At 37.2% G+C, this 12,675-nt stretch overlaps 1 protein-coding gene and 2 long non-coding RNA genes across 3 annotated transcripts; all 3 read left to right on the top strand.

The window, feature by feature from the left end:
- Positions 1–966: 966 nt before the first annotated feature.
- LOC133794144 (uncharacterized) lies at positions 967–1,219 on the top strand. The gene is made up of 2 exons (XR_009875125.1): positions 967–1,034; positions 1,166–1,219. It is a non-coding gene; the product is annotated as an uncharacterized LOC133794144 (long non-coding RNA).
- Positions 1,220–1,661: 442 nt separating this feature from the next.
- On the top strand, positions 1,662–2,911 carry LOC133796041 (geranylgeranyl transferase type-2 subunit beta 1-like). Its single transcript, XM_062233522.1, has 6 exons — positions 1,662–1,722; positions 1,972–2,050; positions 2,139–2,287; positions 2,428–2,561; positions 2,732–2,830; positions 2,888–2,911. Exons 1-6 carry the CDS (start codon positions 1,662–1,664, stop codon positions 2,909–2,911), a joined length of 546 nt encoding a protein of 181 aa, XP_062089506.1.
- Positions 2,912–2,936: 25 nt separating this feature from the next.
- Positions 2,937–3,673, top strand: LOC133794143 (uncharacterized). Its single transcript, XR_009875124.1, has 2 exons — positions 2,937–3,015; positions 3,410–3,673. It is a non-coding gene; the product is annotated as an uncharacterized LOC133794143 (long non-coding RNA).
- The last annotated feature ends 9,002 nt before the right edge of the window (positions 3,674–12,675 follow it).

Genomic DNA, 12,675 nt, shown 5'->3' with positions numbered 1-12,675 from the left:
CATTCCCGCTCAATTTTCCCCCCATTTTTTATTTTCATTATATTATTTTATTATTATAAATGCTTATTTGGAAGCTTATGTGGAGTAAATAATATGATGTGTACACAATGTATAACATGTGGCATGACACGTGTGTACATAGTTGGAAAAAATATAAATAACATATATTTGAGTATTTATTTCAGCCACACACAAGATGATTTTAATTTAAATATAAAAGAAATTGTGTATTAGGTATCAGATTTTTTGTAATTAAATAAATAAGAAAATTTGTAAATAAAAAAAAATCTGAAACATAAACCTTCTCTTTTCCTCTTTTCCTCAATCTTCCCTGAAGCCCTCTTTCTCTCTCTCTGACTACTGTGTTGCCTCTGCTAGGCCCGAACGGCCATCGTCCCATCGCCGAAGCCGTACACGCGCTAGCCCAATCGAACTGTCGGCCCTCGAAACGTCGACCCCCACGAGCTCACCACCATACGCGCTGCCCAGGGCTGTCAACCAATGGTCCGAAGCCGTCTGCCTCTTGCACTTTCTGGCGAGATTCCGACTAGCCCGAGCTTCTAGTTTGAAGAAAGGCACGGGGAAGAGGTGTGGGTCTGGGCTCGTGGTCTTCCTCGTCTCAGATGCGGGCTCAATGGCGGGGATGGGGATCTACGTACATTGTGGGGGCTTTGGGGAACAACTAGGTTTGATCTCTCTCTCCCACTTACACTCACGGTAATTCACCTCTCTCCCATGGTATCTCTCTGTGTTGTTATATGTAAATATGATATATATGTATATATTGCTGCTGAAAGTAATATAGTTGATAGCATAAAAATTAGAGTTGTTGCTATTTTTTTTATTATGCATTCAAGTTGCTTAAGAGCGTGCTAGAGAAGTTTAGACTAGAGTGTATTTTGATTTCTTAGTCGAGTCCTCTTTAAAACCAACTCAGGATTCGCCACTGATTTCATAAAATAACCAGGTCTCTACAGAACCGTGCTTTACTGAAGTAAAACCTTTTCTTGGCAGATCAATTTCATTTCTCAAATGTAAGCCTTTTCTTTTTGTCACACACACACACACACACACACACACACATATATATATATGTACACGGACATGTTATGTTCAGGTCTCATAAAAGGGAAATGAAATAAAGTTACTGAAGCTTAATTTGCAGATGGGAGAGTTAGCGGCGGAGAAGCATGCCAATTACATTGTATCAGTGGAAAAGGTCTGTTCTATCCCAAATTACACACTCATATCGAATAGCGTTTGTATATCTAAAGGTATGTGAAATTTGTTGAAATCAGAAAAAGGGTCATTTGAATATGTGGTGATTGAGCATTTGAGAATGAATGGAGCATATTGGGGGCTCAGCACTCTTGACTTATTGGGAAAGCTTCATGTTGTGGATGTTGATCAAATTATTTCATGGCTCATAAGTTGTCAACATGAGTCAGGTTTGTAAAAAGATGTTTTTGAAGATTTTTTTTTTATATATATATTGGCTTTTAGATGACGAGGAATGGATTAAGATAGAAAACTTAAAGTAGTTATTGCTATGGAGAAAGTGGTCACTAATTAGTTTCTCTGCCTTATTTATATATTTTTTTACAGGTGGTTTTGGTGGTAACATTGGGCATGATCCACATGTAATGTATACCTTAAGTGCGATGCAAGTTTTAGCCCTCTTTGACAAGCTTGATGTTCTAGACATTGAGAAGGTGTCAAATTGTATCCTTTTTACCATTTGTTTATGTTCAAATTACTTTTACACAAGTTTGAAAAGAATTCTTCTTTCATCTTATTACAAATGTTTAATTTTATTTTTGGCTATGCATTCTGGAGGTAGTGTAGCTTTACTAACTTAAAAAAGGATAGATGATTACTTGGCTTATGAGATTTTATAAATTAGCAAAATTGGTAATTATTAGTAATGACTATTGAATGCATAGTCCAATTAAAATTTATTGCGTTACTTAGCTATTAAATCAAATGTTGCTGGGCTGCAAAATGAAGATGGATCATTTTCCGGGGATGAATGGGGTGAAGTTGATACAAGGTAGTCTTGTCTCTTATTTTCTTGTTTGCCTCTTGTTTTGTTGAAGTTAGTATTCATTGATTTTTTTTTTGTCTTTAAATTGCATTAGATTCTCCGATATTGCAATATGCTGCCTTGCATTGGTGCATCAGTTGAATAAAATTAATGTTGAGAAGGCTGTGAAGTATATAGTTAGTTGCAAAAACCTGGATGGTGGATTTGGATGTACACCGGGTGGAGAGTCTCATGCTGGGCAAAGTAAATTACAAGTCTATTGCAATATGAGTTTATTAAGTTTTGATTTTGGATTTATACCTCGTGTGGTTTACTTCTATTGTCAGCGTGTTAAATTTAGTCCAGTCAAGAATAACAATGATGTTTTGTCACCATCACTGCAGTTTTCTGTTGTGTGGGAGCTCTTGCTATTACAGGGTCTCTGCATGATATCGACAAAGACCTTCTCGAGTGGTGGTTGTGTGAGCGGCAAGTCAAATCTGGAGGTCTTAATGGGCGCCCAGAGACACTTCCAGATGTATGTAGAATTCTTATTTAAAAAGAAATTGCTTTGTTTATTTTTTATAAGATACATTTAGAGCCCTGCATCTTGGACCTCCACTTATTCATTGAATCATTTGAGCTAGTCTCAAGTGGCAAAAGAAACAAATATTTGTTAAAGCCTATTGAATTAGTTTTCTTAACTAGGTCTGCTATTCATGGTGGGTCCTTTCTAGCCTGATCATGATTGACAGAGTACATTGGATTAACAAGGAAAAACTTGTGAAGTTCATCTTAGACTGCCAGGTAATCTTATAACTATGTAAAGTACTCTTATCTTTCAGATCATCATGTTGGGAACAGGGACATTTTCACTCTTACCTCTGAGGATTTTGGTTAATTTTTGCAATCTCGGGATGTAGAAAATGGAGGAATTTCAGATAGACCAGATGATGCAGTTGATGTCTACCACACATACTTTGGTGTAGCTGGTAAAATTACTTGAGTTCTTTCATTTTCTTTTGAATTTGCATGCTGCCCTCTCTCTATGAAAGTTAACAGTCTAGGATGCATTGCATTTTGAAAGCATCTGTAATGCCAAAATTTCGGATTTAACTATTTGTCCTCTATTATAAGTTCTGTTCATAAAATTGGTACTATTTCATAGTTTAGGAAGGGTAAGATAATAGAGAGAGACACATGGGGATAGTTGAGTAATCACTTCTATGGATTTGCATTTTTTTTTTGTCTATGAAATTTTGAACGTAGGAATTTAGGAAACAGTGTAGTTATCTCTTTGGCTTGTGCCCTGAATTTCATTAGGTGCTAATTAAATGGTCTTTATGTTGCATTTTATTTTTATGACATGAAATATGGTTGATGCAGGACTTTCACTTCTTGAATATCCAGGATTGAAAGCCATAGATCCAGCCTATGCTTTGCCGGTTGATGTTGTAAATAGAATTTTCTTGGGCAAATAATGATCCTAAAGAACAACTTATGATTCTAATTATAACTGAACTCATTGTTTTCTCTTTTATAGGAAATAAAGAAAATAATATATCTTTATATTGAAGTAGAAATATATTGTTAAAGGGATAATGCTTTGGACATTGTTTTGAATCAAATGCAGTCTCGTGATCGTGGTCATTTGAATATGCCAGCTGATGAAAGAGAAAAGAGACACCAGCATAATTTCATGCATGTAACAACTCATACAGCTCAAGAATGGGCTGCAACCTTTGTTAGGTATGCTCATATATAGAATTAGCATTAGCATGTATGATTTATAGATAATGAAACCTTCTCAATGTGGAGATTGACATGTATTCTAGGATTTCAAATTTCACTTCTGTTCTAAGAAGGAAAAATATTTATCTGTTCATACCAGCTAGTGTTTCTTTTTCAGGCTTTATTCTAATCTAGTGTCATTTTTTGTTTCTCCATTTCAGTGAACTTAATGATACTATTGTGGAAGCTCAACTGAGGACTAGGCAAGTTCCACCTCCACTTCCTATGAAAGAAGCCGTTGATCACTATTTGGAATCCAATAATAGATGATTTTTAGTTTATTTACATTAATTTACTAAGGAATGGAATGAACTTTATGAAGTTTTTTTTTATTTTGGTAGGGGTAACCTTAAAATGATAACTTTATGACTTATTTTAGTATTGAACATTATAAAGAATTTTAGCATTAAACATTTTATTATTGAATGGTTTTTTCTAGTTTATTTCTAATATATAACATTTATAAATAACTGTTATTATCTTTTACCTACACATAACCATTAAATTTGAACAAAATATAAATTGTGTAACAAACCAATAAAATAATGCTATGTGGGCTAATAAAATGACACCACGTAGGATGCCACATATGATGCCACGCAGAATGCCACGTAGGATGCCACATCATCAGACACGTAAAACTACAAAACCATGTCAGCATACACGCAGGATGCCATGTCATCAAACACGTCATTTGATGACTCATCAATTGATTTATAACTTAGTGGGGTCCACTGATTCTTTTACCTACCAGTGTTAATAAGTGTAGGTAAAGACTCTTTTCCCACTAACTTTTACCTACCAATCTCTACCAATTTAATATTGGTAGGTAAACCATATTACCCACCATTAGGCTAGTTTTACCTATACTTACAATTGGTAGGTAAAGACCCCATTTTCTTGTAGTGCGGTAATAGGATATTACCGACGGATCCGCCGCAATTAACCTGCCGGTAATAGGATATTACCGGCGGGACCCGCCGCTATTAACCCGCCGGTAATACATTATTGCCGGCGGATCCCGCCGCTATCTCAAGAACCGCCGGTGATATCCCCGCTGCCAATGTCATTACCGGCGGACTACGTCCGCCGGTAATAGTTCCGCCTCTAAAAACACTTTTTCTTGTAGTGAAAACGGCAAATGTAGAACATTTAAACCATTGTTTAATATTCCACCTCCTCCCACGAACACATTCAACGAGGACAAACAATTCAACCTTTCGACCAATAATTGTCAAGAAGAATTTTTTTTGGGCAATTACTTTTATATCTGTATCTGAATGTAGGTCAGAGTGTGAGGATAACTTAGGCATTGATATTCTCTCAGGTATACTACTTGATATTTGTTTTTTTCTTTTACACTTCTCGTTCTATTTTATGTTTATAACTAACCTCTTTAGTTTTTAGATATGGAAAGAAACTGGATTTCTACACCTGTACAACCCTTTCATCAGCTTGTGGGAGAAAAAGTCCTAAAAGGGAGAAGTCAAGAGAAAACAGCAAGGGGGGCTCGAAGAAGCAAGCAAGGTTATCCGATTAGGTTACCCCCCGACCCATTTGCCCCTCCCAATTAAGTCATTCCTCAAACCACTCCTCAGACCACAATTAAATATCTAGGAGAGACGACAGTGCATGTCACTAATGAAGATTTTTAGAAGGCTCTATATCTTACTTTAGAACTAGATGTGATGGTGGCCCACCATAGGCAGGAATCCAAATCAATCGATGAGTTATCTTCGCTTAGGGTAGACCAGATCATTGATTGAGGATTCAGGGAGCTTGTCATTGTAAGTATCCCATTAAAATTTTCTCACATTGTTACATTGTGCTATATATTACATAGATTTTCAATTTATCTACATGCTACTCTTCACATATGCTTAGGTTTTTCTTGGGTCAAGAAGCTGACCTCGAACAACAATATTTGGCAGAGCAAAGCATATATTTGTTAAAGTAGCATAAGGAAATAAAATTTGAGCTTCGAACAAAAGTAAAGTTAAAATCGACTAGGAAAAGGCTAAGAAGAAGATCAAAGACCTAAATGAGGAGGTGGATCATTAGAAGAAAGAGGTTGAGGCTACTCGCTTATTGGCTGATCAAGGGAAGGAGGAGTTAAAGAAAAAAATATGGAGATTCTACATGTTCTGGAAGAAGAACCCAACTACTGACTTCTCTTATCTACCTAAGGAGCTAAGGAATGTTGAACTGGCCAAATGTCTTGATTGTTTAGTCCTCGAGACGTCAACCTCGCAAGAAGAGTCTACTCTTCTAGGTGATGAAGAAGTAGATGAATAAGAAGGTATCGATGAGCCTCCTTCTAAGACACCAACGGACCTTCTTGTTTTGTTATCTTATCCTCCCGCTAAGTAGATATGAGTTTTATCCCTCATACTTTTGTTTCTGTAGATAAATATAAGATCCTAGACATTTTTGCTCGCAGTATAAAGACAATCTCCTATTGTAGAACGCTTGATTATTATCTATTTAGGTATTTATCTTCCTTAGATAATATACTACTAGTGTTTTCGAGCAATTGAAGCATTATACTTTATAATTTTTTTTTTCACAAAATATTCTAAGTAGTTTTGACATGCTTTATTTTTTATTTTGCTCATGTGTTTGTACATATTTAATAATATGTCTTGCTTTTCTTACTACCTCAGATGCCCCCCAAGTGATCGACGAGCTTAATGTCCTTGGTCACTTGCAAATTGACCAAACCTGTTCAAACATAACCTACTCATATAAAAATGAAATTCATATATATATATATAGGATAAGAAAACAAACTAAATGAATAAATACTTGTGAAAAAACACAATACTATGGCAATAAACTTGGTGTGCTCTGCACAATCTCTTTTATTAACTCGTAAAAAATGCACAATCGTGTCTTACTAAAATAAATTTGTACTTGCAACAGCCGTTAAATAGAAAATGATTTTTACAACTTATAAGTGTCTGGTCAAAGTTCAACTAGCCCTTTTTCCTAACTTATACTAAAAATATACTTTATATATAAGCCACCCTTCTGAAAGCGGTGTTCACTGATAAATTTTTTGAAGATGCTCACCATTCCAGTATTATGGAATGAGTTCCCCGTTGAGTCAGTCTAATTTGTATGTTTCGGTTACATTATCTCTTAAACCTGATAATGTCCTTCCCATGTTGGTGCAGCTCGGTCGCATGTATTTAGGAAGACTCATCTTAGTATCGAATCTCCATCTGCAAGTTTGTTGTTCTTGACTCGTGAATTGAAATAGCGAGCAACTTTTTGTTGGTAAGCTGTCACTCTTAGATTGGCTTGCTTTTTTTTTCTTTAACCAGATCCAAGGATTTGGATAGCAGTTCATGATTTTGAACTTGGTCCTATGTAAGTCTTCTATGCGATAGAGGACTACGCTCGACAAGTATCATAGCTTCTGTAATGCCCCGAAATCCCTAATGCGGTTTAATGGATGGATTAGTAGGCCGGGAGGGCCATAACTATTTAATTGTGCCATTAAATGATACTGTGCATGTTTATGTGAATTATATTATAATATGATGTTATATGCATGCATGTGGATCCACATTTGATTATTAGGGTGTTTTGGTAATTTGGCCCGTTGATAGCATATTTGTGTATTTTGGTGCATATTGTGAGTTATGGATGAGATCCCATTATTATGGAGATATATTCTAGCTATTCGGCATGAGACGGTCTTATATTATAAATTAGCGATTTTTTCACAACGGGGTCATTTATTGGGATATTGAGTAATGAGAATGTTATTTGATGATAAATTGGGAGTTATTGAGATCAGGAGGAAATTATAGGAGTTTTGACTATAATGTCCCCGGGGGTGTTTTCGGGACCCCGAGCACTAGGTTTTATTTGATGTTACTTAAGCTTGAAGTAGCTTGTCAGATAGAATCGTACGTTAGAAAACACTTTCTCTCTTCCCGTTAGTTCCTTTTACTGTTCGAGGCATTTTCGAAGAAATCTCAAGTTCTAGGAGTCGGAATCAAGCGAGGATTGAGGCATATCGATCCTAGGAAAGATTAGAAGCTTCTTGATCGAAGGATTTAACGAGAAACAACCCAATCAAAGGTAATCTAAGTTTTAAGTTTTGAGTTTTTAGAGTTTCAAAGCTTCGAATTGGATTTTGTAAATCGTTGAGTTTTTGGTTCATTTGAGCCTTGGGATTTGATGGTTTTGGATCATTGGGGAGTTTGGGAACTTTGATTTTTGGATTTAAAAGTGTTTAGGTATGTTTTTGGAGGGTTTGGGATGAAGAAGATCGAGTTCTTGGCTGTTTCTAGGTGGGGGGCCGCGGCCTAAGCTCGAAGAAGCAGCTGGAGGCTTTTGGCCTGTGCTGGGCGCCGCGGCCCTGAGTAAGGGGTGCTGCATCCCTTGCTCCTGTTGTGGCTAGGGGTCGTGGCTCAAGGTTCTAGGGCCGCGGCTCTTGGGTGGTTTTGAGGCCGTTTGAGTGTTTTGACCTTGGGAACATGGGTTTAGGCCTCGAGATTGTTCCTATTACCCGGATTAGTGGGGATTTATGTCCCGGAGGCTAGATCTTGGTCAGGAACCTTTGTTATTCATTTTATTGATGGTGTCCCATATTTGGTTATGACTAGGTCACCGCTAAAGGGCTAAAAGTCAGATCGTTCTCAATGGTCGTTCTTTTATTCATTCTCGCTCGAATCAGAGGTAAGAAAACTACACCCTATGTATATAAAATGCATGATTGTTGTTGAGGCATGTTGGTTGATAAATGTGGACATTGATTGCATATTGAATGCTTAGCAGAGCTTGCTTACTTGTGTATGGCACTGATTAGTTAGGGACGGCACTGGTCGCATATTACTGACCTGAGAGTCAGAAACGGCATAAGCGTCATGAACGCAGGGCCGATTAAAGATTAGATCTAATCGATATCAGCGTTGAATGACTCTTGGAGCATTAATGCTGGACCGACCCTAAGGTCGATGAAACTTATAAGCGCTTGACTAGTTACTTAGAGCCAGGGCCGAAGGCCTAGGTGACAGCTTGTCACGTGGCTAGGGAGTAGAATCCCATGGTTGTGACTCTATGGTCACAAGGTAGGTTATATTGGTGACTAGTCATCAAGCACCTATCCTATTTAAGCTAGTGAAAGGATCACTTATTTGTAAAGCCTCGGTGACCCTATCGTCACATGGCTAGAGGGAACGGAACCCACCTCAGTGACTTTTGCAACTGTCACTCATCTGTTTTGGACTAAAAGTCCTGAATGATGATTATGATCATTGTTGATGCTATATTCATGATATATTGTGTTTTCTTGCTGGGCTTTGGCTCATGGGTGCTATGTGGTGCAGGTAAAGGGAAAGAGAAGCTCACCCAGCCTTGAGTGGAGAGCTTAGGTGGTGATGTGTACATATGCGTCCGCTTGACCACCATGGCCAAGGAGTTCTCAGAGGAACTAGGGGGTTTACCCTATTTTTGCCGCTTAGGTCGGCGAGTTTGTAAACTTGAAACTGTAATGACTATTTTGAGTTGTAAATAACTTGTAAGTGTTTTGATGGGCCCATGAACAGTTTTATGTATTAAATAAAATATATCCTTTCTTTTTTATTGGTTTTCCACCTTAGCCTGTTAATAATACCTAGAAGCACATTTTTTACCAAAGAGCTCGGGTAGTGAGTTAAATTTCCATTTCACCGTAACTGTTTTGGGGTAACCAGGGTGTTACAGCTTCATACCCATATGCTAAGGAAAAAGGAAGTATGGACAATTGTTGTTCGAGCTGTCATTTGACATGACCATAGAACTTCATGCAACTCATCTGGCCACCATCCTTTTGCTTGTTTGAGGCATTTCTTCAAAGTGACTTTGAGGGTCTTGTTTATATCTTCAACATGTCCATTAGCTTGTGGGTGTGGAATGGAGAAACTCTTTGTAACAATGTGTTAAGCACAAAAATCAGTGAATAGGTCATTGTCAAATTAGGTACCATTATGGGTTACTATTTTCTTTTGGTAATCCATATTAACAAGAAATTTTTTCAAGGTGATTGTTGCAAGTGGTTCTACTTCGGTCCATTTAGTAAAGTAATCCACTATAAATATCACAAATTTTACTCCTCATTTTCCACGTGGTAACTGCCTGATCAGATTGATTCCCCATACTACGAAGGGCTAAGGGCTTTGCATCTGTTTAAGCTCATTTGGAGCTGCTCGGGGTATCTTTGAAAATCTTTGGCATTTGTCACATTTTGTACGTACTCCATAGAGTCTTCATTCATAATCAGCCAATTGTATCCATGTCATAGGATGATTTTAGAAAGGCCCTGCCCCCTAGCATGATAGCTAAAAAAACCCCATCATTAACCTCTTTTAAGAGTGCTTTTGTTTCCTCTTTTGTTACACATCTCAATAAGGGTAATGAGACTCCTCGTCGATACATTATTCCATCTACAATAATATATCGAGCACCTTGCCTTATCATTTTCTTGACTTCATTTCGATCAGTAGGCAAGATACCTTGCTTGATATATTTAGCAATAAGATTCATCCATGGATAAAAAAACGTTAATGACTAGAGTAGATTCTTGTTTGTGGATGCTCAAAGTTGCTAGAAACTCGACGGGAGTGACATTTAATGTGTTAGTGTCCTTTGCACTAGCTAATTTTGCTAAGGCTTGCACATTTGAATTCTAGTCATGTTGAACCTGGCTTATAGAATATTTCTGAAATTGAGCGAGCAAATCCTTAGGCTTGTTTACGTACGCAACCATTTTTATTCCCTGTGCTTGGTATTCTCCCACAATTTGGTTAACGACCAACTGGGAGTCACCGTATACTTCTATCGATTGAGTCTTTACATCCATCGCTAATCTTAATCTGCCGAGTAGGGATTCATATTTTTCCTTGTGATTTGATGCACTAAACCCAAATATTAGTGCACAATGAATTTGATGCCCTTATGGTGTAATTATGCTCAGTTGAAGAGCCATCAATGAATAGCTTCCAGGCTGGGAAGTCAGACTGACTTTCTTTATCTTTTTCACCATCGTGTTGATTGTCATCATTCATTACTCCAGTATATTCAGCAACAAAATCTAGAAGGGCTTGTCCTTTTGTTGTTGTCTGTGGTTGATAGATGATCTTGAATTGTACTAGTTCTACAACCCATTTCAATAGTCGACCAGAGGTTTCTTGTTCTCACAAGACCCGCCATAGAGGTTAATTGGATAATACTTTAACGGGGTGTGCTTAAAAATATGGTCGCAACTTTTAGGATTCGAGCAATAAACAATATGCTAGTTTATCTATTAATGGATATCTAGATTCTTCTCCTATCAACCTTTTGTTGATATAATATACTGATGATATGTTTGAAATTCTTCTCATACAAGTATCGCACTATTGTACCCAAAAATACAAGCTGGCGTGTTTATATCATGGAATAAAATGATAGTGGATGAACTGATTAAATGTACTTAAAATAGGATAAAAACAATCAGGGTTTCCCAGTCAAGATCAAATTACGAACTAATTATTAATTTTAGTTTGTATTTTCTATGTTGCCAAGGACCAGGTAGAGTTTGAGGCAGGGTATCATGATGGTTGTTCGTTTGGCTCATCATAATAGCCCAACAAATTGGCTTATGAAGTTAATTTGCCAAATGCAATAAATCCAAATACGATTTATGATAATATCAATTGTATTGATTGTAATCAATAGTTAAATATTGTAATCAAGGGTAGTTGCCAACATTTATGTAATCCTATATATGTTCATTCCTCATTATAAATAGGGGAAGATAAGCATATGAAAGGACGTTTATTAGATGCATCAAAACACTGGAGAAATTAATCCAGATAATTGTCTATAAGAAAAAACTCAGAAATAACAATGACACGCGAACTAGGTAGATTTTAACCACTGAACCACGTAAAAATTATAGTGTGATTTTATTATTTTATTCGGTTTATTCAAGCCTAAACTCGTATTTTCATTCCTATTTCTAAGTTGATGAAAAGTCGCGTAAACACACACTAACAACATGCTCTATTACTGCTAAATATATGAACAAGTCTTCTCCATCGATCGGTTTGGATAGAAAGGGTGGTTAAGGTAGATGTCCCTTTATTGCTTGAAATGCATGTTCACACTCTTCTTTCCATTCAAATTTCTTGCTTCCTAGCAGTAGATTAAAAAATTTGACACATTTGTCAATTGATTTTAAAATAAATCTACTGAGAGCTGCTACTCGGCCTGTCAAGCTCAATACATCTTTGATCTTGATGATAGGTTACTTCATATCAATTAATACTTGTATTTTCTTGGAATTTTCTTATATTACGAACTAATTCGGTATGAATTCGTGAAATTTTCCATAACCAATGCCGAAGGTGCATTGAAAAGGGTTAAGCTTCATTCATTACTTCTTTATGATGTTAAAGCACTCATCGATGTCTCGAACATGCCCCCTAACTTCTTTGAACTTTACTAGCATATCATCAACATACACCCCCATATTGTTACTGTTATCCATGTTTTCTACCCGTAACACTTGGTATGACCTAATGGGTCCGTGGGCCCTCTTAAAGAGGTTCGGGCCCATCCTGAACCCAATGAACGGGGAAGGAAGAAACCCTAATGATGCAGAGATAGGGCATGCCTAGCTAGCCCCAGTGCTGGCCTATCCCCATAAAATTCGGCAATTAGTAGCCCACGCGGACCAGTTCGAGCTAACATACAATGGGCAGCTATAAGGCTTGGCCACGCCGGAGCCGACCCAATGGGCCCAGATTAACTACATTTTATTATGTAACATTCTTTGTATTATGGCTCCATTAGTTAGAAAACCGTGATTACATCCCTATTGGGAC

This window comes from Humulus lupulus, chromosome 8 (assembly GCF_963169125.1).
Source record: "Humulus lupulus chromosome 8, drHumLupu1.1, whole genome shotgun sequence".
Lineage (NCBI taxonomy): Eukaryota > Viridiplantae > Streptophyta > Magnoliopsida > Rosales > Cannabaceae > Humulus > Humulus lupulus.
The sequence above is the reverse complement of the archived record's forward strand: the minus strand, read 5'-3'. Positions and strand labels throughout refer to the sequence as shown.

Excerpts from the sequence above, each read along its gene's own strand:
- LOC133796041 (XM_062233522.1), top strand. The coding sequence starts at position 1,662 with ATGCAAGTTTTAGCCCTCTTTGACAAGCTTGATGTTCTAGACATTGAG. Across the intron at positions 1,723-1,971 it reads CATTGAGAAGGTGTCAAATT|CTATTAAATCAAATGTTGCT; the intron begins GTATCCTTTTTA and ends TGCGTTACTTAG. Across the intron at positions 2,562-2,731 it reads GCCCAGAGACACTTCCAGAT|GTCTGCTATTCATGGTGGGT; the intron begins GTATGTAGAATT and ends TTTCTTAACTAG.